The 22,189-nt window shown below is 41.4% G+C and overlaps 1 protein-coding gene across 6 annotated transcripts in view; it reads right to left on the bottom strand.

Moving 5' to 3' along the window:
• Positions 1–4,812, bottom strand: part of ECPAS (Ecm29 proteasome adaptor and scaffold) — a 163,586-nt gene extending 158,774 nt beyond the window's left edge. Inside the window, exon 1 of one of the 6 annotated variants that reach the window (XM_069085306.1) lies at positions 4,675–4,812. In XM_069085306.1, the coding sequence (XP_068941407.1) occupies positions 4,675–4,696 (22 nt within the window). In that variant the 5' untranslated portion in view covers positions 4,697–4,812. Of the gene's footprint in view, positions 1–3,686; positions 4,109–4,674 lie in introns of those variants that run through there. The other 5 variants (XM_069085303.1, XM_069085304.1, XM_069085307.1 and 2 more) reach the window with 5 other exon arrangements.
• Between the last annotated feature and the right edge of the window lie 17,377 nt (positions 4,813–22,189).

Genomic DNA, 22,189 nt, shown 5'->3' on the forward strand with positions numbered 1-22,189 from the left:
TGTATTGCTTCATGCATAGTTAAAATATATTCCTTTGAAATCTCTAAGAAGGAAAGAGTAGTTTCTAACATAGAAGTTACATGAATTATAGAACACATTTAATTAATCACATTTTCTGTGTGTGGGTATTGCTTTTCCAAAGAGCCTGGACTCCCTCAAAGACAAGGACCTCGACATGCTGCTTTTATAGCACATAGCAGCTACTACTATAATAGGCACTTAATAAATAACAACTGAATTTCATTAAAATAACTGATCCCTGGGAAATTAGCAAAGGATATAGCCATAATACAGTCAAGCTTTCAGCATGACTGACATTTGTGTCAGTGGAGGAAAAAAAGGTAAACAGACATTCTAAAAATTCAAATTAAAAGAATTAAAGAATAGCATTAATTAAATAGCTTTAAATAAAAGAAGAGCTTTTTGCCAATCCTTTTTTCTGCTATACCAATCCAAATTGTGTAAGAGGAAACCTTCTTATTTATATAAAAGTTTACAGAGTGAATGTCAAGGGGGTAAAAAAGCAATGGACTCAAAAGACCTGGGATCGACTTGACCTCTCAGCCTCAGGGTCCTTATAAGATGCGATACTTGCAGAACTTTTTTTATGAAGTGCTTGTCAAGACTTTAAAGCTCTATATAAATGTGAGTTGTGCCATTTATCAACATCCTAAACAAAAATGTAATTTACATACTTATGTTTTGGTTTTTTTAAAACAAATTATAAACAGAAAATATAAGTCCTAAATCAATTCAAGATATTTAAATGCAGAAATTTTCTTTCAGATTAAAAATGATGGCATTAAATTTAACACTGATTATTTAAGGATTATTTGTGCCACATGACTGACCACTTCTATAAGTTTCAGAAACCAAGATAGATGGCTGAAGTTAAGAGACTTATATAAAGTCATACTGCAAGTTATTGATAAAGCAAGTATGTGAACTGATCTTATTCCTCCAAATGCAGTTCTAGCACATTAATTCACTTCCCAACTAGTATCACCAATGACTCACAATTTATCTCTTTTTTCATTTTAATACTTTCATCAATACAACCCCAAATCCAAACAAAATTCAATGAAGTTGGTCAGTTTAGAAGACATAGTCAAATAATCCTAATGCACTTTATGATTCTAATAGCAAACATAAAATTTTAATGTTCCTTCTAGCTCAAAGGATTTCCCCCTATCATTTTAACAGATAAGGAAGCTGAAGCCTAAGGAGCTTAAATGACTTGGACAAGGTCACCCAGGAAAAGCTAAATCTGATTTAAAGGCTAATAAAATATTGTTATTTATCACTACAAGTTCCCCTTATCCAGGTCTTCCAATTCCTAAGATCCTTATATCTTTATGTATTGCAGGGACTTGTAATTAGAAGACCTGGATTTTTCATACTCATAAAGTAGCTATATGACCTTGGGCAAGTGGTAAGCTGAGCTTGAGTTTTCTCATCCATAAAACACGGTAATACTTGCAAGACCTCCCTCACAGAATTGTTTAAGAGCTTGTACCTGAAAACCTCCAAGTGCTATATAATTCTAAACCATTATTATTTACTCCCCCACATCACAGTCAGTTTCTTTCAAAATAGGCAAATTTTAAAAAAGAATTAAATGTGTTCTTAAAATCTATTATGTAGCTATTTTTATTTGGAAAAGAATCAGATTTGCAAGAGATTACAGAAGTCATCCAGTCCAACCTTCTCAATGTATTTAGATGACCTACAGTATGACTGAAAAGTATGGTCTACTTAATATTTCCTTATGCTGGATCAAAATCATCTTACTACCCAACTGGTCCTATACTAGTCACCGGTAATATATACAGTTTGATACATCTTCTACAATGATAGCCCTTCAAATCACATTAGACTGAGATTCATTCAACAAATATTTATATTGTTCTACCCAGCTCCTACACTCATGCCTTTTCTTATGCAGGCTGAATATCTCTAACTTCCTTCGACCTTTCCTGACAAGATGGTTTCTAACTCCCTTATCACCCTAGTCACTTTTCTCAGATGCTCTTCCAGCTTGTACTGTTCCTCTCAAAACATGCTCATCTTGGAAATAAAATAACAACATCTATGAAGCTCTCTACCTTCTCCACAATCCATTCCATTTAAAAGATTTTCAAACATCATTTCTTTACACTGTACAAAAAGTGAAAGAAATGAAGTGATTTTAAAGGTTTTTACTTATAAATAAAAATTAAAAAGGGAAGGTTTGCGGTATAGTTGAAAGAACAGTAACTCTGGTGTCAGAGGCCTTGGATTCAAATCTCTCCAGCGGAAAATTTATTCCTTCCTTAGCTGTCACTAGACTTCAGTCTGTTTTTCTGCAAAGAGAGAAGATTGGTCTAGATGACTTCTAAATTCCCTTCCAGCTCTAGGTATATGATACATCTTTATGGAGATGCCAATCTTAGGCTCTTCTTACATGGCAATATTCAAGGACACGAACACAGACACACACAGGAAAGCTTTTCTTCAGCCCCATCCAAAAGAACTACATTTCCCATGATGCATTAGAATCTAAATGCCTTCCGGTGGGCCGGGTCTCCAATTTGTGTGATGTCACAGCTCCTTCAATATGGCTCTGATCTTTGGAATGGTTAAAATTTTGCATCTAGTGGCTTTCCTTTTATATCGAGTGTTCTTGGAGTTCTTTCCCTGTTATAACTTTAACGAGCCCTCTTGTCCGAGGAGGTGTAGGCCTTTCCCCCGAAGGAGGCACAAAACGATCGCCGAGCTTCTCCACCTACCTTTGAACTGAGAAGCTAAAATGAGGGGTATGGAGCGGGGAATGTGACAAGTGTCTCCTCTTTCTGAGACAGACCCTCCCCCTCCTCCAGCATCAAGGGAAAAATTAATGGGGGGGGGGGTCGGAGAGGAGAAGCAGAGATCTTCCTTCCACATTTAACTATTGTAGAGACCTTCATTTCAAGGTCTCCAGAGAAATGGACAGTCCAGCTGCCCCCACTCCCAGGGGAGCCCCGGGGGGGGTGGGGGGAGGGGGGAAGGGCCCGAGTAGTGGTACCTGACCCGTGCCTCCACCAATAACACACACGCACAAACACCTATCACACATACACACACCCAACACACAAGCATTCATCGCATACTCACATACACACACCAGACACGTACACAAAACACACATACACATTTATCACATAGGCACACATAACACAAACGTGCGCGCACATACATCCCTCCGTTCCACGCCACCTGTTCCAAAATCTCTCAGGGCAGGTTGAGGCCAGGGGATGGATGGGGGGGGGGGGGTCTGGACGTGAGTTCCGCCCCCTCCCCCCCAGAGAGAGGGGCAAAGATTGGGGCCCCGCCCGGAGCTGGGGTTTCAGTTTCACAACATGACGCTGCAAAGCTGAGGCCTAAAAAGAATCAGGGCGGCGGCAGCTTCGGCTTCTCTTCCCCCGCCCGGGCCCAGCTCCAAGCACCCGCCCCGCCCTCAAAACTAAAAAACGTCCCCCTCGCGCCCCCTCCCCCGCCTGGGCCTGCCCAAGGACACCGCCGCGGGGGGGGGGGGGGGGGGAGGCCGGCGGGGGACACCGCGTCGGGCTGGACTCGGCGCTCCCGGCAGCCGCGGGAGCAGCAGCGGCCGCCGCCCTGAGGGCGGAGGAGGTGGGGGAGCCGTTGGCCGGTCTGCCCGGGTCACTTACTGAGCTCGTCCTGAGAGGCGGAGGCGGCCGCAGCCATGTTGCACCCGGGGAAGGGAGGGAGCGAGCCGCGGGAGGGGGCAGGGCGCAGAGGAGGGGGCGAGGCGGGGGCGGGCGGAGTGGGGAGGGGGCGCAGCGGGCCCAGGCCTGTTGGAGGCCCAGGCCGCCCGCTCCCACTCCCGCTCAGGCTCCTCCTTCTGCCCGGCGGGCCGCGACCTCTCCCTGGCTTCCCTTCAGGTCTCCCTCTGCCAGCCGGCGGCGAAATTCCGAGGAGAGAGGTCGCTCTTCCTCCGACCGTTTCTGCGTGGCCCCTGCGGCTCCGCTGCAGCCCCTCGGGCCTCTCCCGGATGGCCCGCAGTCTCCCTGTCTCTCCGGGTCTGTCTGCCTCCCCCCTCCCTCCCTCGGTCTCTCCCGCTCGGTCTCTCGCTCCCTAACCCTCCCTCTCCTTCTCTCTCCGTCTCGGTCTCCCGCCCTCTCCAGCTCTCGCCCGACTTTCCGAAAGCCCGGCCGGGACAGGCTTTGAGGCGGCGCTGCCGGAGCCTCCTCCTCCCCCCCGGGCCCGCACCCCCCACACCGCGGCTGCGTCTCCCCGCTTCGCCCGCTCGGCTCCCTTTAGTTTTATATTTAGAAAAAGCTGAGCCATCCTCCCCGCTCCCTCCCCCCTCTTCCTCACACGCGCGCGCGCTCCCTCCCCGCTCCTCCCTCCTTCCTCCCTCGCTCCCCTTTCTCTCGGCAGCCTCAGCCTCCCTGCGCCCCCCCTCCCACACTGGGGAAATTAACTAATCCGAGAGCTCCCCGCACTGGGGAGACAGCGAGCAGGCGAGAGGCCCCCGCGGCTCCTGACCCTCCCCGCCGGTGCGTGGGGCTTCCTTCCCAGCCTCCCGGCAGCCGACCACTATTTAGCTGGGTTTGGGGGGCGCACCTGGGCTCCCTTACTTCCCCCCTCCCCTCCAGGCAATTCGAGTGCAAATGGGTTCGGTGGGCGACTGACCTGAGTCCACCGTGACTTCCATGGCCGGAGATGGAGCGCTTCACTTGGTGGAGGAGAAGGAGGAAATATGGGTAACCCGCAAGTGAGAAAGAAAGAGAGAAAAAAATCGTGAGTTTCTCCCCCTATCTGTGGAAGGAGCTTGTAGCAGCCTGGAGAATTTCCCCCGTCTGCGTGCAGCCCCGCCGGCTTATCCGATTTTGCAAGACAGATGTTGTAACCATTGAGTCTTTTCAGTCCCGGGTCTGAGGCTTCCTCTGCACCGCGTGGTGTCGCTTTGGGACCTGGCTTCGGGACCTGGCCGGCTGGTTTAAAGGGAGAGACACTCCCAGGGTGTCGGTGCCGGCTCCTCCGGGCCCCTCCCTGCCAACTCCGGCTGACCTGTGCTCCCTGCAAAAGCAAAGAAGCACCTGCGCCGTGACACGTCCGGCCTCCTAAATGCAGGATCCAATGGTTGTTTACTTAGAAAAAAATGAAAATGTCTCAGGTAAAAGGGAAAGACCCTGGATCTGTGATTTCACTGATAAAGGGAACTTACTCCCTAGTGGCTCAGGGCCACAGCACCTTCCCTGCGATTCTTACGCGCTGAGGAGTCCGAAGCACGGAGGTGATGATGACCTGAGGGGCCGTACAGCAAGGATGTTCAAGAGGCAACATTTGAACCTGGGTTCTCCTAAGCAAGCGCCAAGGTCATATGTCTACACGTGACGCCGAGCTATCTCTCAGAAATGAAAGCTAGAACTAGGATAAGCTGAATACTATTTTTATTTTACTCTTCAAACAAGAACAAGAAACACATAACACGTTAAATTCCTTTAGGATACTGCGGCCAAACTGGACTGCCTGAATAAGCCACTTACCCCTTGACATCAAGTTTCTTCACCTGTAAAATGAGGGGTTGGACAGAATAACCTGGAAGGTCCCTTTCAGCCCTAAATCTATGATTTTGTGCCTTGGAGAGTACCTTCTTGTTCTTCTAGTGTGCACTGATGCACTCACTACCCCCATCTATGCCTTCAATTGTCCTCTCTACTCACATTTCCCTTTCTTCATAAACCTCCCAGCTACTTTACCTGTTTCTCCCTGTCTCTTATTGACCTTCTGCTTTCTTCCTCTAATGGGATCATAGGGTTTAGAAATCAAGGGGACCTCAGAGAGTCGTCTAGCCCAGCTCCCTCATTTACCGGATGAGGAAACTGAGGGATGATAAGGTTAAGTGAGTTGTCCAAGACCATATAGGTAGTAAGTAGTGGGACTTAAATTCAAATCCGTTGCTCTATGACCTATCATAGCTAAACTTAGACTGTAGTTAACTGTGTACAGTGGCATTTTCCTCTAACAAAGTCCAAAATAACCCAGGGACAGGAACTGTATCATTCTTCATCTTTCCATTCCCCGTAACTAGCACAATGTTAATACTGTTTGTTGAATTACATTGAATTATTTAAAATTTCCTATTTATATTACCTATAAAGAATTTGGGGGTAATTCTAGTAATGAGGTTTTTTTTGGCATACCTGTGATTTTTCTTCTACTTTGTTTACCCACATGTTAAGCAGTAGGATACCATATTTTAAGTGACCTTACTATCAGAAATTAAATTATATGACATAGGGTATCAGATATTCTTTCATGAGGGGCGGCCAGGTAGCACAGCAAGTAAGAGCACCGGCTCCAGTGTTGAGAACACCTGGAGATCGAATCCCGGGCTCAGACACTTAGCACCCACCCAGAAACACCTGGCCGTGTAACCTTGAGCAAGTTACTTAACCCCAATTGCTTTAAAAAAAAAAAAAGATATTCTTTCATGGAACATGAAAAAACATAAAATTCTTTCCTTAGAACAGGAATCCTTAAAGCCCTAGTGAATGTTGTGATAATGAATAAAGTCAGCTACTTTGCAATCATCAGATGAAAGATGTAAGCACTTTACAAAGTTTTATGAGAGAGCAAAGACATAATAATAATAAAGATGGGATCATGCTTTAATAGCTGATGCTATAGAGTTAGAACTGAAAACGATCTCAGAAGCCATCTAGTCCAATCTCTTTATTTTACAGATGAGGAAAGTGAGCCCCTGGAGTTGTGACATGTTCAAGATCCAACAGGAAATTATTATTATAATGTTTCTTTGAAACCATTTGGAGTTGTCAGCTGTTTTCCATAGTATCTCACTTTGTTGGGATGTTTGGTTCTTCCCTAAAAACAATCTTTGCTTAATCTGTTCCCTTCTACAATAATATTTCATCAGATCTATAACTCACTACCCATCGACCTTGTGTATCCAGATCACAAGAAGGAAGGAAACAAATAGGCCTATGAATAGCCAAAATATATTTCATGAAATTCCTACCTAGAAGCTGAAGCACTTTACTAATGGGAAAAGCCTTTATTCCCAGTCTATTTACTCATATTTTATGTGCCATTCTAACAAGCTTTGTTGTCTGGTTTCCAAACATTAGAAGCAGCAGTGAAGAAGGGTGAGATAGCCAGGTAAACTGAATGTGTAGGAAGAGAAAAAAGTAGAACTCCCCTCCCCCACAAATTTTAAAAATACTGGATGTGGGGAAGTTAGGGGAGAAGAGTGGAGGGATGGCTGAATTGTGACCCTGTGTGCAACATTATATTACAAAGTTGTGTAATTGGTATTCAAATTAATGATAATTTGAATTTCTGTAGTGCTTTAGAAGCACTTTAACATCTATTTGATCCCTGTAATGGCCCTAGATAATAATAAAAATAGATAATAATAACAAAAATAACATTTATATAGCATTTTGGGGGGAGGGCAATTGGGGTTAAGGGACTTGCCCAAGGTTACACGGCTAGTAAGTATTAAGTGTCTGAGGTGGAATTTGAACTCAGGTCCTCCTGACTCCAGGGCCAGTGCTTTGTAAATATTTAATTTTCACTACAGCCCTCTCAGGTGCCATTACCATCCCCATCTTACTGATGAGGAAACTGAGGCAGGCAGTGATTAAATGACTTTCCCAGGGACACACAGCAGTTAAATGCCTGAGGAGGGATTTGAACTCAGTTCTGACTCCAGTTCTAGCATTCAATCCATTGGCTCTGCAATTTCCTCAACATGGGTGAATACCTAGTAAGAACCCCTCCAACAGCAGATATTAGTTATGACTTAGTAAATAAGTTCTACAGAGCTGTCTGAAGCATTAAAAGTTTCAGTGGGGGTGGCCAGGTGGTGCAGTGAATAGAGCACTGGCCCTGAAGTCCAGAGGACCTGGGTTCAAATCTGGCCTCAGACACTTAACATAAAACTAGCCATCTGACCTTGGGCAAGTCACTTAACCCCAATTGCCATACCTACCCCTCTCCAAAAAGCAAAAAAAAAAAAGTTTCAGCGACTTACCCAGGGTCATCAGAAGTGTTCTGTTTTGTTTTTTAAGCACAAATTGTCCTAATCTGAGGAGTAGTATTCTAGTTACTATTTCACACTAGCTAGTATTAGCTCCATTTTACAGGTGAGGAAACAGGTGTAGAATTGTTATAATTACTGATTCATTTATTATTCATTTGATGAATATTTGTTAAACATTTACTGTGTGCTGAACACTCTTAGAGACTGTGATTCATCAGGAACAACCTATTTTTCCAACCTGTCCACTGCTTCACCTGTCTGAATTTGTGATTCACCCTTGTTACAAAACCTTGACCCTTTCCCATTTTCTCATTACATTGGCACTCTGGCTTCATTTGCCCCTCTATCCCTCCTAGGTCCCCAGTTCAGCTATTTTACATGTCTTGGTTTTTTCTTTGAATCCCTCACTCCCTTGACATTCTTCTTTACTTACTCCAGCAAACCAGCGAAAACTCCTACCATCCATTTTCTTTGCTGCCACTCCCAAGCATCTTCATGTTTCAGGAAAAAGTCATTTAATTCCTATTGAATCTACTAAATAAATGTTCATGCTATCCAAAAGCTATTTGGCTATCATTTTTATGCATCTTAAAAACAGTGGTTCGAGAACAAGGAGGCCTAGTTTTGAGTCCTAGCTCTGCTACTTAATGCCTCTATGACCTTGAGCCAGCTATCTCTCTGGGCCTCAGTTTTTTTATCTATAAAAAAGACAAGTGTTGGACTAGATGAAGACTTCTTGACACATTTGGTTATACAGACTCTTCAGGCAGTCTGTTTAGGCCTATGGAACCCTTCTCAGAATAAAGTTTTTAAATGCATAAAATAAAATAGATGGGATTACAAAGCAAACCACTGAAAATTGAAGTAAGGATATAATTTCCCATCAAGGTTCCCAGGCCCCTTGAAATCCATCCAAGTTTCAGATTTTGAACCACACCAGCTGACCTCTAAGCTACCTTCTGGTTCTAAAGTCTTTAAGAGCCTATGATTTCTGGTCATATTCCATGCTGTCATATTCCAAACCTTATCTATTCTTAAGTCCCCAACTATGTAAGAACTTTTACTGAAGTGGGGAAATGGGGGAAAAGGCACAGAAATTTATAGGAGTTTGTCTACAATTGTACTTCATCTTCCTAGAAGCAATTGAGCTTATCACCTAGGTAGAAATAATAATATAGGAAATTATGAAATCTACGTCCTGACACTGAGGTGATGGACTGATATTCAGAAACATATTTTTGAACATGGCCAACATGGGAATTTGTATTGCTTGACTGTGCTTACTTGTTACGGGGAATTGGGTATTGTTCTTTTTTTTTTTCAGTAGGACAAGGGGAAGGGGGCAGGAAATTTAAAAAATAGGAAACTATCAGAGTGCTTCTTTCCTCTCCTATCTCCCACTCCAGAGACACCCTAGGTGTGTTTTTCCTCTACCCAACCCTACCCTGGTGTAGCAGCAAGCACCCCAGCATCCCCAGGGTGGCTGTCAACACAGGTTCTTAGATCTGCTTTTCTAAAGGAAAGCAACTCAAAATGGGTTAATAATCTTGCTTTAATCAATCAAACATATATCGTTTACCTAGTTCAGGGGAAAAAGGTCAACACCCTGAACTTCAGAGTATACAGAAATTACAAAACAGAAACATTTCAGCAGACAGGCTTCTAAACTGCCCAACCATTACATATGTCCATACCTAATCACAGTTACCAGAGAGGGAAGCATCAACAAAGGCTGGGGGAGGCGGGGGGGCAGGTCTCATCCGGTCAAGTCATACAACACTTCTCAAAGTAAGCCCTGAAAACAAAGTGTCACATCAGGGATTATATAGCCTTCTCCTGGGTCACAGAATGTAACAACCCTCTTGACCCACTGCCCAAAGCACCAAGGTGTTGGAGTTCCTGAAAAACAAGCCTCCCATCACAGGCTCCAGGTGCACTTAACCCTGGGGGCAGGGAAGATCTTAAAAATTTACATTTCTATTACACCTGGTCCTCTCCAGAGTGGCAAGAGAAGCAGCCTTATGCCATCTTTAGTGCCAAAAAAAAAAAAAGCACAGCTTCAAAGCATCTCAACAAATCATCAATCCTACCTCCAGCCTTTCCCCAGGTCAAGCTATTCTACATAAAAATGTCATATTAATCTTCCTAAAGCCCAAATCCTCAGTCCTTCATTTGAAAACCTTTGATAGAGTTTTATTACTTATTGAATGAAGTCTAAACACCTTAACTTGTCATTACAGGTGTTCTATGGGCCAGAACCAGTCTACTCATCTAGTCTGATGTCTCACTAGTTAGAAATTGAAGTTAAAGACTTCGAGCAAAAGAACAAAAAGCTTCTAAAACTATTTGAGGGCTTAATTGGATAGTATTTTCCACAGTGAACTAGATCAGACAAACCCTGTAAGTAGAGAGAATATAAAAGAAACTTTTCTAAGAGCAAAGACACAAGACACCAGAGCAAGAAGAAAACCTACTTTCAACTCACCTAGGCACATAATCATAAAACTACCAAAAAATTATCCAAGCTTGGAGAAATTAAAATAAAGTCATATAAAGTAAAAGTCAAAAAGTAAAAAAAAAATAAAGTCAAAGATATAAAAATAGACTAACAACAGAATTTTCAAAAATAACAAAGAAAAAATGCAAAATTCGGGGAAAAATATAATTTAAAAAAATAGGATTAGACCCTCATGTTTGAAAACTTAACTAAAAATCCACAATGCCTGAAAGTCTTAATTTTCAATAATATGAAAACATAACTCTATAACTATAGAAATTCTCTTCAAGCAATTGAAGAGGCAATAACAAAAATCTTTCCATATATTGCTTACAAGAAACATACCTAATGTGAAAAGACTCAAAGATTGGGTAAGGGGTAGATCTGTGACTTCATTGATGTAGGGAACTTTGTCTACAACTATAGGTCAGTACTACAGTCTTGAGATAGTTACCTATAGTATTGAGAAGTTAAGTCACTTGCCCAGGCTTTCCTGGCTAGCATGTGGCAGTAGAGGAATTTGAACAGGTCTCTCTAATGGTGAGGCCACCAACTGGAAATCCACTATTCCACATTGCCTCTCAAAAAGATATAGCTGGATTAAAAATAAGAGGTTAATGGTAATGGCGTATGATAAAGTAGAATTCAAATTCGAAAAATTGGAAGTACAGAGTCTAATCTGGATACAAGGGAGAAAACATCCTGGTTTGAGGGAAACAAGACTGATCATTGAGTTGGGGTTTGGAGTTTACTTTGGGCAAGGATTTTTACATGGCCATCAGATCCCCAAATTTTAGGAGGAAGAGAATATCTAGTTTGGGGATGGAGAAAGAATTGGGTAGCAATGGAATAAACACAAACGAAAGAGGAAGAAAGCCAGCAACTGGAATGCTGAAAAAAAGAAAAAAAAAGGCTGAAAGACCAAGAGTCCAAAGGAGAAATTCTAAGTAAATAACTAGTTCAGAAGCAGATAAATCAACAATAATATTTAGAAAGAAAGAAAAATAGATAAAAACTGAAAGATCAGAGCAAGTATTACATTATGATGGTGTGTGCACCCCAAAACTGTGTGCAACAGAGATCCTTACCCAAATAATATGCAGAGGTTTCTCAAGGTAGAAGGCAGAAAAGAATGGTTTATTACCATCTCAAGAAAGGGCAACCCCTCACCTCACCCCAGCCCCCCATAAATAGTCAGGGAGGAGAAGCAATTTACAAAAGGAAATGGAGAAGTTATAAAGCCCTAACTCGGAATTCTCCCCCACCCCCCTTGCTGACCCTTTTCTTCCATTGGCTGGAAGTCAGGTGCACAATCTAAGCATGGCAATCTACCTCAAGTACCGGAACAAGGAAACACTAGACAACTAGACTAGAAGTACAAGCACTTCTTTCCTTATTTGGCATATCTCCATGCTGAAGTGTCACTGAGGAGAAGGTTGACTCCCTACCGCTTTGAGTTTTGAGTCCTTGTAAATCATGTGATTTCCAGTTAAGGGTAATGGACCTGTTTCCCATGAAAAGCCTTCCTAGATTTTAGAGTATATAGTCTGAGAAGTTTTCACCTCTCTCACTCAACAGAAAATTAATAAAAATTCTGTGATCAAAAATAATTTTTTTCAGACTGCCAGAGACCTTGGGAAAATGACAAGACACTCCAGAATGTTTCAAAATAAAGATAAACTTAAAAGAAGTTATTAAGAATGAAATCAGTTTGAAAATCAAATTTCAATGCAGAATTATTTTTTTTAAGTACAGAAGCTATAAGACAAGATAGAAAATATCTCTAAGGAAGTAGAAATCCCATGAGAATAACATTTTGGAGGATAGAAACATAGGAAGGAAAAATTACCAGAAGAGAGAGAAAAGAGTGCTTTAAAGGAAGGGGAAAAGATAAAAGGTGGACAAATACAAAAGCAAACTTTTATTTACTATTTTAAAAATTTGAAATAATTATAGAAAAATAAATTTATTTCTAAAAACATGTATGGTCTAAGTTCTCCTTTAAAAAGAAAAGCAAGGTAATGACCTCACTATTTTGAAATATGAATGGATAAGGAACCCATTTTCTTTTTTTTTTTTTTAAGCAATCGGGGTTAAGTAACTTGGCTCAAGGTTACACGGCCAGTTATTTCTGGGTGTGGTGCTGAGTGTCTGAGCCCAGGATTCGATATCCAGGTCGTCCCAACACTGGAGCCGGTGCTCTTACTTGCTGAGCCACCTGGCTGCCCCTTAAGGAACCCATTTTCTGTGCACAAAAAGGACAAATTTAGCCTTAAGCTATTTAAACAAGAACAGTTAATAGACTTTTCTAATAGTGTTTTTCTAGCAAGTTCCAAGCCACATTGCCTCACTTCACTTCATAAATCCTCCTTATTCCCCTCCCACTATAACCTGGACTCTTATCTTGGGATTCCAGGCTCTAATAAATGAGTAGTCACCTTACCTTTCAGGGAATGAGGAATCAACCTCATATCCCAGCTGATTCCAAAATGTGCTGCCATGCAATACTCCATTTCTCATTAATTTTTTATGTCTTCCCCTTTAGAATGTAAGCTCCTTGAGGTAAAGGAATGCCTTGCTTGCTTGCATACCAAGTGCTTATACCTAAAAATCTAATTATGTTCTGGCTATGGATGAAAAAAGAATTAGAAGGAAGAAAGAAGAAAAAAAGTCTGAAGCAGGAGTTCTTATCTTAGAGTCTGTGACCTAGGTTTTTTAACATTCTGATTACTATATTTCAAATATAGACTTCTTTGTAAGTAGACTTTTTTTCTGTTATTTTGATTTATGTATTGAAAACATTATTCTCAGACACACAGAAAATTAAGAAATCCTCCTCTAAGGCAGAGTTAATTTTCACGGTTTAAATAGCAGACAACAATTTTTCCAACAAAGTAGAAGACAGACTCAAATATGTAGGAGCATCAATTCTAAAAATCTAAGATCATTCCTCAAGTATAAGAAACTGAAAGAAATAGAGTAGTATACACAAAAAAGCAAAAGCAGGAACCCAAAAATAATATTCAGCAAAGGGGCACTGAGTCATCAATGAAATAAGATAGACTTCCATCCAAAGATAGGCATTTAAAACATTACTACAAAGAAAAAGTAGTGACCAGAATATTCAACTTGCAAACATCTACAAACAAGAGGATGTGTAATAAAGAATGTGTATAAATAGGTATGATTATCGAGTCCTCTCCAAGGTTATCTTGTATCCGCTTTGTGTATGGTTATATACTTCTTCTATGTACACGTTTTCTCCCCCATTTGAATATAAGCCCTTTGAGAGCAATGTCTTTCTTTGGCTTTTTCTGTGATCCTCTAATGCCTAGAACAGTGCCTGACACGGTGGGAGCTCAATAAGTTAATATATACTCTAATGTTTATAGAACATCATTTAGAAAGAAAGCAGCTAAACGGGGAATAATGCAACAAAGAGGGGCAATTAAGGGACAGAAAGGACTAAAGATTTAAGGATAATTCAATGAGTCAAGGAGAAAGAGCTGAATTAGTTCATCATGGAATCAATCTCATGATCAGTACCTTTTATGGGGGAGATAACACTAAAGTTGCACAAACTGAGGATTGGGAAAGTAAGACAGAGGGAAGTCAGAGATGCACCCCTGACTAATACACAGGAAAGCAAAGAAGGGATAGTAATTTCTTTAATCTCTTAACAAGATTGGGGGGCTGTGGGAGAATAGAATAGAAGTAATGGAGGAGAGGGACTGGTATTGGAAGAGTAGAAGATAAGGTCCCACCTCATCTCACCCTTGAAGGAGAATGGAAAATGTATCACCAGTGAACATTCACATGAAGGGATGGAGAGAGAGAAGACTCTAATAATGTTGGAGTTGTTGGGGGGTTTTCTTGGGGGGGAAGGGGTAGACATAGGGAGGGAAGGAAAAGGTTTTCACCCATTAGGAAATCTCTGAGTATGAGTTGTCCTTCCCAAGGTTGTACTCCATCCGTATGAGTCTCCAAGGGCAGCCAGCACACAGACAGTAAAGGGGCACATAGAACCAAAAGTTGATTATCTTGGCCTTAAGAGTTTTGAGTGAATATGGTAAGGGAAGAGGGTAAACTTCATTGACTCAAAATGGAGTGACTCAGCACACAGCAGTGCTTCCTCTTTCATGAACTGGTATTTTTAAGGGCAAAGCAAAATAGGGGGAAAAAAATAGAGGATAGAATAAGACCTACTAATGCTATAACACAGAAATCAGAGAAGTGAGTTAAAATTTACTGTTCCAGAAACTACCTCCCCAAGGAGTATTGAATTAAAAAGGAATAAGTAAAGGCATAGTCGATGAATAGGACAATAGAATTTAGAACAAACTAGAAAGGATGAGAAGTAAAGAGGACAAAACAAAGGAAAACTTAGAAAAAGACACTATGAAAATGTTACTCACACTAAGGGTATATGGTGTGGAGGGAAGATTTGGAACTACATACTAACTTGGGCAGAAAAGAGGAGAAGAAACAAATGAATAAATGAAAAAAAAACAATTTTAAATAATTTAAAGTCAAGAACTTTGGGATAGTAAGAAGACACTAATATCAAAGAAGCTTGGCACATCAAAATTTAGGGTCAAAGTGCTCATTTAAATGAAGAACAAATTGAAAAAGAAAAAAAGGAAATGAAGGAAAACACAAGTTTAAAAAATCATTACTTTAAAAGTATAACGTTCAATTAAAAATAAGCTCATATATCAGGTACTGGGGCTACAAAAACAGAAGTGAAGTTTACAATTTAGGGGAGTTATCTTGGGCATGGACTCAACTGCTCGCCTCCCTTCACAAGCTAGTTTGCTCAGCCTTGATGGCAAGTCACCCATGCTGTGGTGAGATGACACACTTCCCTCTCATGGTGCCAAACCAAAGTCCGTATTTCAGTCAGGTGAGCCATAAATAGGCAGTGTACATCTGTTTCATAGTCACTAAACAGATCCTAGAGATGAGAGTTTCACTGCTATCAACTTGAAAGTTCTCATATCAATGAAATGTAAATTACATGTGGAAAAACAGGACACTGGCAATCTTTCCAAGTATTTCTCTTACAACTGTCCTTTTTTTTTCCCCCAAGCAACAAATTAGCAAAACTTCACATCTGGAAGGGGCATTTGTTCAGTCATTCAGTCTTGTCTGATGCTTCCTAACCCCATGGCCATAGTATACCAGGCTCTTCTGTCCTTAACTATCTCTCAGAGTCTGTCCAGGTTCATGTTTGTTCCCATGATACTATCTATCCATCTCTTCCTCTATCTATCCCTTTTCCTTTTGCCATCACTCTTTCCCAATGTTAGGGTCTTTTCCAGTGAGTTCATCTTCTCATTATGTGACTAAAGTAGCTTCAGCTTTAGTATTTGACCTTCCAATGAAGAGCCTGCATTAATTTCTTTAATTAGCTGATTTGACCTTCTTGATGTCCAAGGGACTCTTAAAAGTCTTCCCTAGCATCACAATTCAAAATCATCAGTTCTGTGGCATTCAGCTTTCCTTGTGGTCCAATTCTTATAGCCATACATTGCCACTGGAAAAACCATAGCTTTGACTATGCAGACCTTTGTCAGCACTGTGGTGTCTGCCTTTTTAATGTGCTGTCCAGATTTGTCATAGCTTTCTTTCCTTCCAATGATCAAGCATCTTTTAATTTCATGGCTACAGTCTCTGTCTGCAGTGATCTTTGAGCCCAAGAATATAAAATCTGACACTGCTTCCATTTCTTCTTCCTCTATTTTCCAGGAAGTAATGTTATTAATTGCCAAGATCTCAGGTGCAAGATAGACACAAGGTAAATTTGTTTTTCTTGGGGTGGGGGCAGGAAGGCAATGGAGGTTAAGTGAATTGCCCAGGGTCACACAGCTAGTAAGTGTCTGAGACCAGATATGAACTCAGGTCTTTCTGACTCTAGAGCTTGTGCTCTATCCACTATACCACCTAGCTGCCCCTGGTATAAAATTTTAGAAGGCACTAGAACTAGAGGGATCAGGAAAGGTTATACCGTATGTGGCACCTGAGCTGAGCATTAAGGAAACTAGATGCCAGGATGAGGAAGGAGTATGTTCCTGGTATGGAGTGAAAACCAGAATAAAAAGCACAAGACGGAAGATTCAATGCCACAAGGTTAAAAAGTGTAAAAAGGTAGAAAGCTAGGTTAAGGCCATGTTGTGAAAGGTTTTAGATGTCTTATATATAAACCACTAGATGGTGCTCCTGAGCGAGATAGGCTGAACAGGCCTTAACTTAGCCAGAGTATAGGCTCTCCTCCCTTCACAGAGGCATGGCTTTCCTTCTCAGGAACTTACTTCTCTGTTTTGACAGGACAGGGGGGGGGGGGGGGGGGCGGTGTAAAGGTTTATTAGCAGCTCATTCCACAATAGGGAAACGGTTTTCTTTTCAAACTTGACATAGCAAAATGATCACTTCTACTATATATCTATTTAGTATTTCAGGGATTTCTTGCCTGTTTCGTCTCATGTTTCAAGGCTCTCTCTCTCTCTCTCTCTCCCTCTCTCTCTCTCTCTCTCTCTCTCTCTCTCTCTCTCTCTCTCTCTCTCCCTCTCTCTCTCTCTCTCTCTCTCTCTCTCTCTCTCTCACTCTCCCTCCATCTCTCCCCCTCCCTCTCTACACTCCCTCATCCATTCTTAGGTACATATGAGACTCCTAAACCCCAAGTCACAAAATTTTCTCTGACAGCTCTATCTTGGACTTACAAATCCATAGTAATTAGGTCTGCTCCTCTCTGGACTTCCACACCTTCTTCCAAGTCTCCCATATATATTGAGGTAAGCAGAATTGGCACAGATTAGAATAACTCTTTTTTTTTTTTTTTTGAGAGGGTTTTACATGGGTAGTAAAAGAGCCAAAAAAATGCTGCCTAAATGGACAAAAATTCCTAATGTGGTCATGTAAGTTGCAGCTGCAAGGTGAAAAAAAGTGTGACTGATGATGAAATATATAAAAGCAAAGGAATAGATGAGACAGATAAAAAAGGTGTAGTGAGACACTGGACTTAACTCTCTTAAAAACACTAGGAGTTCCAGTTCCCAGAAAGCAAGTATCTTCCCCTTAAAGTTCTAGAAGTAACCCTAAAGAGTTATGGGGTCCTTCTAATTCTATTGACACCATTAAGGTATGTTTACCCCAATATCACTAGTTAATATCTCCTTAATATCATTAATGTCATTGATTAGTAGTCCATCCCTTTTATTACCCCACTATCCATTTAGCCAGTTAATTTCACCTTAATATTCATTAACTACCTAACACTAAGTAGCATTTTACAAAGGAATATTTACTTAAAATCTACAAGAACCAAAATAAAAATATTTCCCCCAAATTGGAGACAAACTCTTCCATTTACCATCTTGATCCCTGTGGGGAATGGGTATAAACACAAAGCATTTGCTATAAAGCATTCACCTCAAGTTCACATCTAAATGTGGCCTAGCTACAGGACAAGTTGCTGCCTTGTGGTGTCTTAGCTTTCAAGTTGATCCACAGCTAGGCTGGGCCAAGCAGGTGACTCAGGGCTTCAGGGAGGCCTGGCTGCTGGCAAACTCTGGTACAGATTCCCATCAATGAATGGAGCTCTGCTCCTCTGACTTTTTGAAGTGTCATGAGACCTTGCACCAAAGGAAAGAAGACACAAACAGAAGTCCCAAGCACTAGCTTGTATGGGAGGCCATATGTTCACAGGCTGGCCCAGTGGGGGTGTAAAATATTGTCCCTTTTTAGTGGTTTTCCAGTGCTATACAAGAATCTTAAAACAATTGACTTTGCACAGATCTTGTACAGATAAAAGTCATGATTGCCTACTGTTCTGGACTAGACTTGACTCAGACCTTGCATATATCAGTTTTACAAATTAAACAAAAGTAGATACTCATAGATCACTCAGCAGTCAACTAAGGGAGATTTACTTATCAGCAAGAACAAGGACAAGCATTATTAAAAAGTCCTTGAGTTGATTCAGCTGAGGAAAACCCACATTGTGATCCACAAAACCAAATATAAGAGCCCCACTCCCAGCTCCTTGTGACTGCTTTGCATCCAGCTGATGAGAAAGTGAGGTCAGCAGTCTGAGCCCTTCTGCCCCTAAGCCTACCAAGTCTCAAGGAAAAGCTAGCCTAACCTGCACTAAGGATACTGCTCCTGCCATACCCACAAATGTTATGCAGATCCAATAAATAAATATCTTACATTTACAATAAGTTTTTTTAGTGTATTAGGGATTGCTGCTCTCTTAGGACTTAGCAAGAGCCATCCTTGGTACTTGAAGTGGCCTTCTCTAACCAAAAGGCAAAAAAGTAAAGAAAATCAGCTTGCTAGCTCAGAGGATACTCAGTCCCTACAGAACTTCTGGGACAGTTTGGGTGGTGTAAGTAAGGTGGATTTTAGTGTATAAAGTGGATTTTTGTTGTTCTTTCTTAGAGTTTAGTTTCCCAGAATCCATAGCCATAACAATCTCTTGTTCCCAGGTATTAGATATGAGTTCTCATAATTATGATTCAAAATATCTCCACCACACTTGTGCAGCATTATATAATGATAAATAATATAAACATTTGTGCTCAAATTGTAAATATCCACTGTGTCTGCCCAATGAGATACAGGGATGAGGTAACAAAAAATTGGGGGCTATTGCTGGCAATATACCTTCTTTGTCTGTTGCCCTATAAAGCATGTGGGCACTGGTCAGTGAGTGGGGAACCCTCACAGTTGAATGCAAAAGCTGAAATGCTGTGTGTGCCTTGATTGGCCCCCAACAAATCTGTGTTTGCCTCAACCCATTGAGGCTTGAGGGGATTTAGAGGCATACACAAGCTGTGCCAGTCATGATTGACCCCATCAAGATGTAGGAGTAGTTGCCCCCCCTTCTTGCTGGCCCCTATGATAAGGGTAATTAGGGAATGCTGCTATAGGAGTTGATGCTCCCATTATCAGCAACCTTCTTGTGAGAAGACTAGACTAGAATAAAGTAAGATTGTAAACCCCTCTGAAGCTGTCTTCCTGTCTGACCAGATCAAGAGAACCTGTGCTAGCAGCTGTCCTGTGTGCTAGTATTATCTGTCTTACAGGTGGAGTAGGGGATAAAGTGCCAGGTCTGAAAGCAGATAGGAACTAAGTTCAAATCTGGCCTCAGACACTTAGCTATGTGACCCTGGGAAAGTCACTTAATCCTTTTTGCCCCAGATCCTTATCTGTCAAATGAGCTGTCCAAGGAAATGGCAAACTACTCTAGTGTCTTTGCTGAGAAAATCCCAAATGGGGCTCATGGAAAGTCAGACATGGCTGAAACAACTCAGAAACCCTCACAGCTTCTTAGAACATGTAGAACTCTCTCTCTGAAGATGTTTAGGACCTGGGATAGACTAGAAATCAGCCCCTGGCTCTCAGGTGAAAAACCAGATAATCCCGGGTGAAATTTCCATAATTCCCTCTGTGCATTAGGCTATCCAGAATGTGGATAAAATTTCAAGGTAGAATTTCTTTCCATACAGGGAACATCTAAATTTCTCCAGGGGCCTCTGTGCTATAAACACTGCCTTTGTTGACTAGATACCTGAAATCTTCCCAAATGAATTCCTGCCCCTGCAAAGACCATATTAATGAAATTCCAAACTCACTCAACAATAGACCAAGCAGGATAAATTTAATACTAAAGAAAACAGGGTCAGGTAAATCCTAACAAATTCAAGGCTCCCAAATGTTATAAGGTTGATTTTGGGGGGTTTCTAAACCAGAAGACAAACCTATCCTTATGAACCCACTGTATCTAAGGATCTTAACAGTAAAACAAGATGTCTAGGTCTAGAGAGGAAAAACATGAACACAACAGATAGGCACCATCATTTCTATGGGCAAAAATCCATATTTCTTATGTTAGCCTCAATACTTATAAGGGGTTCATTCACATAGCTAGTAACAGTATTTTAACATTCAACTATGCAAGTGATCTCAAAAAGCTTATAAAAGAAACAAAAAAATTTATGAGAGAAAAATATTTTCAACTTTTCTCTAATGGATCACAAAACTAGGGAATCCAAAAACCAAAGCCAGAAGTGAAAAATCTCTCCAAAGCCTCCCTGCAAATGCAAAGGGTCCAATCTCTTCCCCAAATAAGCCTTCCACATGTAATTATCTAAGAGACAGAGGTCACCAGAAGGTGACTAGATATATCCCTCCCTCATGGATCAAAACATAACCCCAAAAGAGTAGGGGGTATTTCTAAAATTAACCCAGGTGATCCCCCATATGTAATAAGTTAATCATGGCCACAGGGACCCTGGGTGGCTCATATTGCAAGAATTTATTTTAGCTAGATAAGATCTGAGACCTAGAATGCTCCACTCCAAGTCTCAAAGGGAAACTGTAATTTTCATCTTTGATTGGAGTGGGAAGAGGTCTATTCTCCTATCTCCAAGGGTGTATTAAGCTAAAATTATATTTACTTACCACACATCAAATATTTGCAATCTTCAGGGTATGATAATCCATTTTTGGCTACAGAATAAAATCATTTTAGTGAGGAGGATAATGGCTTATTCTCAACTCTTAGTTATTTCCCTCCAACATTTGTCATACAAATGACAACTACTGGTAGCAAGCAAACATTTATCAAAGCAAAAAATAAAAGAAATTGTGAAAGTTTTACAGTTTAAGATAGGTGATAGAATAACATAAGTAAATGGGTTCCAACTCAGGAGCAAGACAAACTCTCAGCTCTTAGAAGGAAAGAACAATCTCATTGGAAAAGCCCATTCTGAGTGAGCTTTTGGACTGCAGGTGATGGAAATCAAGGGACTTGTTGGAAGGGGACAGCTTTTTGCACAAGTCTGTGGATCTGGGGACTCCCATTGGTCATTCAAAATTTGCACCTTGCCTTTCACTCTTGTCTCTCAATGTAGGCCTTTCTCATTCTCTCCAGGTTTTTATCTTTGCTGTACACTGTACAACCACAGCAACTCAGTCATAGGCTCACAGGTCTTTCAGCCACTCAGGAGGCACCTTTCCCCACATGTACAAAGCATCACAGAATTGTCTTTCAGGGAGCCTGCACAACTTGTTTGGGCTTGGGGCGTTATGGAGGAATAGAGCTTTGCTCTCTTCTGGAAGACCCCACAAAGGTCTCACCAATAAATATGAATGTCTGACTGTCTCCTCTGAGTGCAAGGTCTTTGGCCATTAGAGTTATTCCTTGGCTAAGTGTAAAGTGTATGGCTTGGGGCAGCTAGGTGGAGCAGTGAATAGAGCACCAGTCCTGGAGTCAGGAATACCTGGGTTCAGATTCAGCCTCAGACACTTAACATACACACACACACACACACACACACACACACACACAAAGCCGTGTGACCTTGGACAAGTCACATAACCCCAATTGCCCTCCAAAAAAAAAGGCAAAAAAAAAAAAAGAATAAAGTATATGGCTTGTAGCTTACCCTACTCTGAGAATGTTCAGCATGCAAACCTAAGCTGGCACATTGTCTTGGCCTAGCCTTCACTATTCTCCACTATCATCAAGGTCAAATCTTTGGTCCTCTCTCTTGCCATTGTAAGACTGAAACTTCACTAGCCTCAAGATCAGTTAAACCTAGAAGTATTTCAAGAAAAAAAGTATAAATTATTTCTAG

This window comes from Petaurus breviceps, unplaced genomic scaffold (genome assembly GCF_028583685.1).
Source record: "Petaurus breviceps papuanus isolate PSGF00001 unplaced genomic scaffold, PetGlider_PUasm1.0 175, whole genome shotgun sequence".
Lineage (NCBI taxonomy): Eukaryota > Metazoa > Chordata > Mammalia > Diprotodontia > Petauridae > Petaurus > Petaurus breviceps.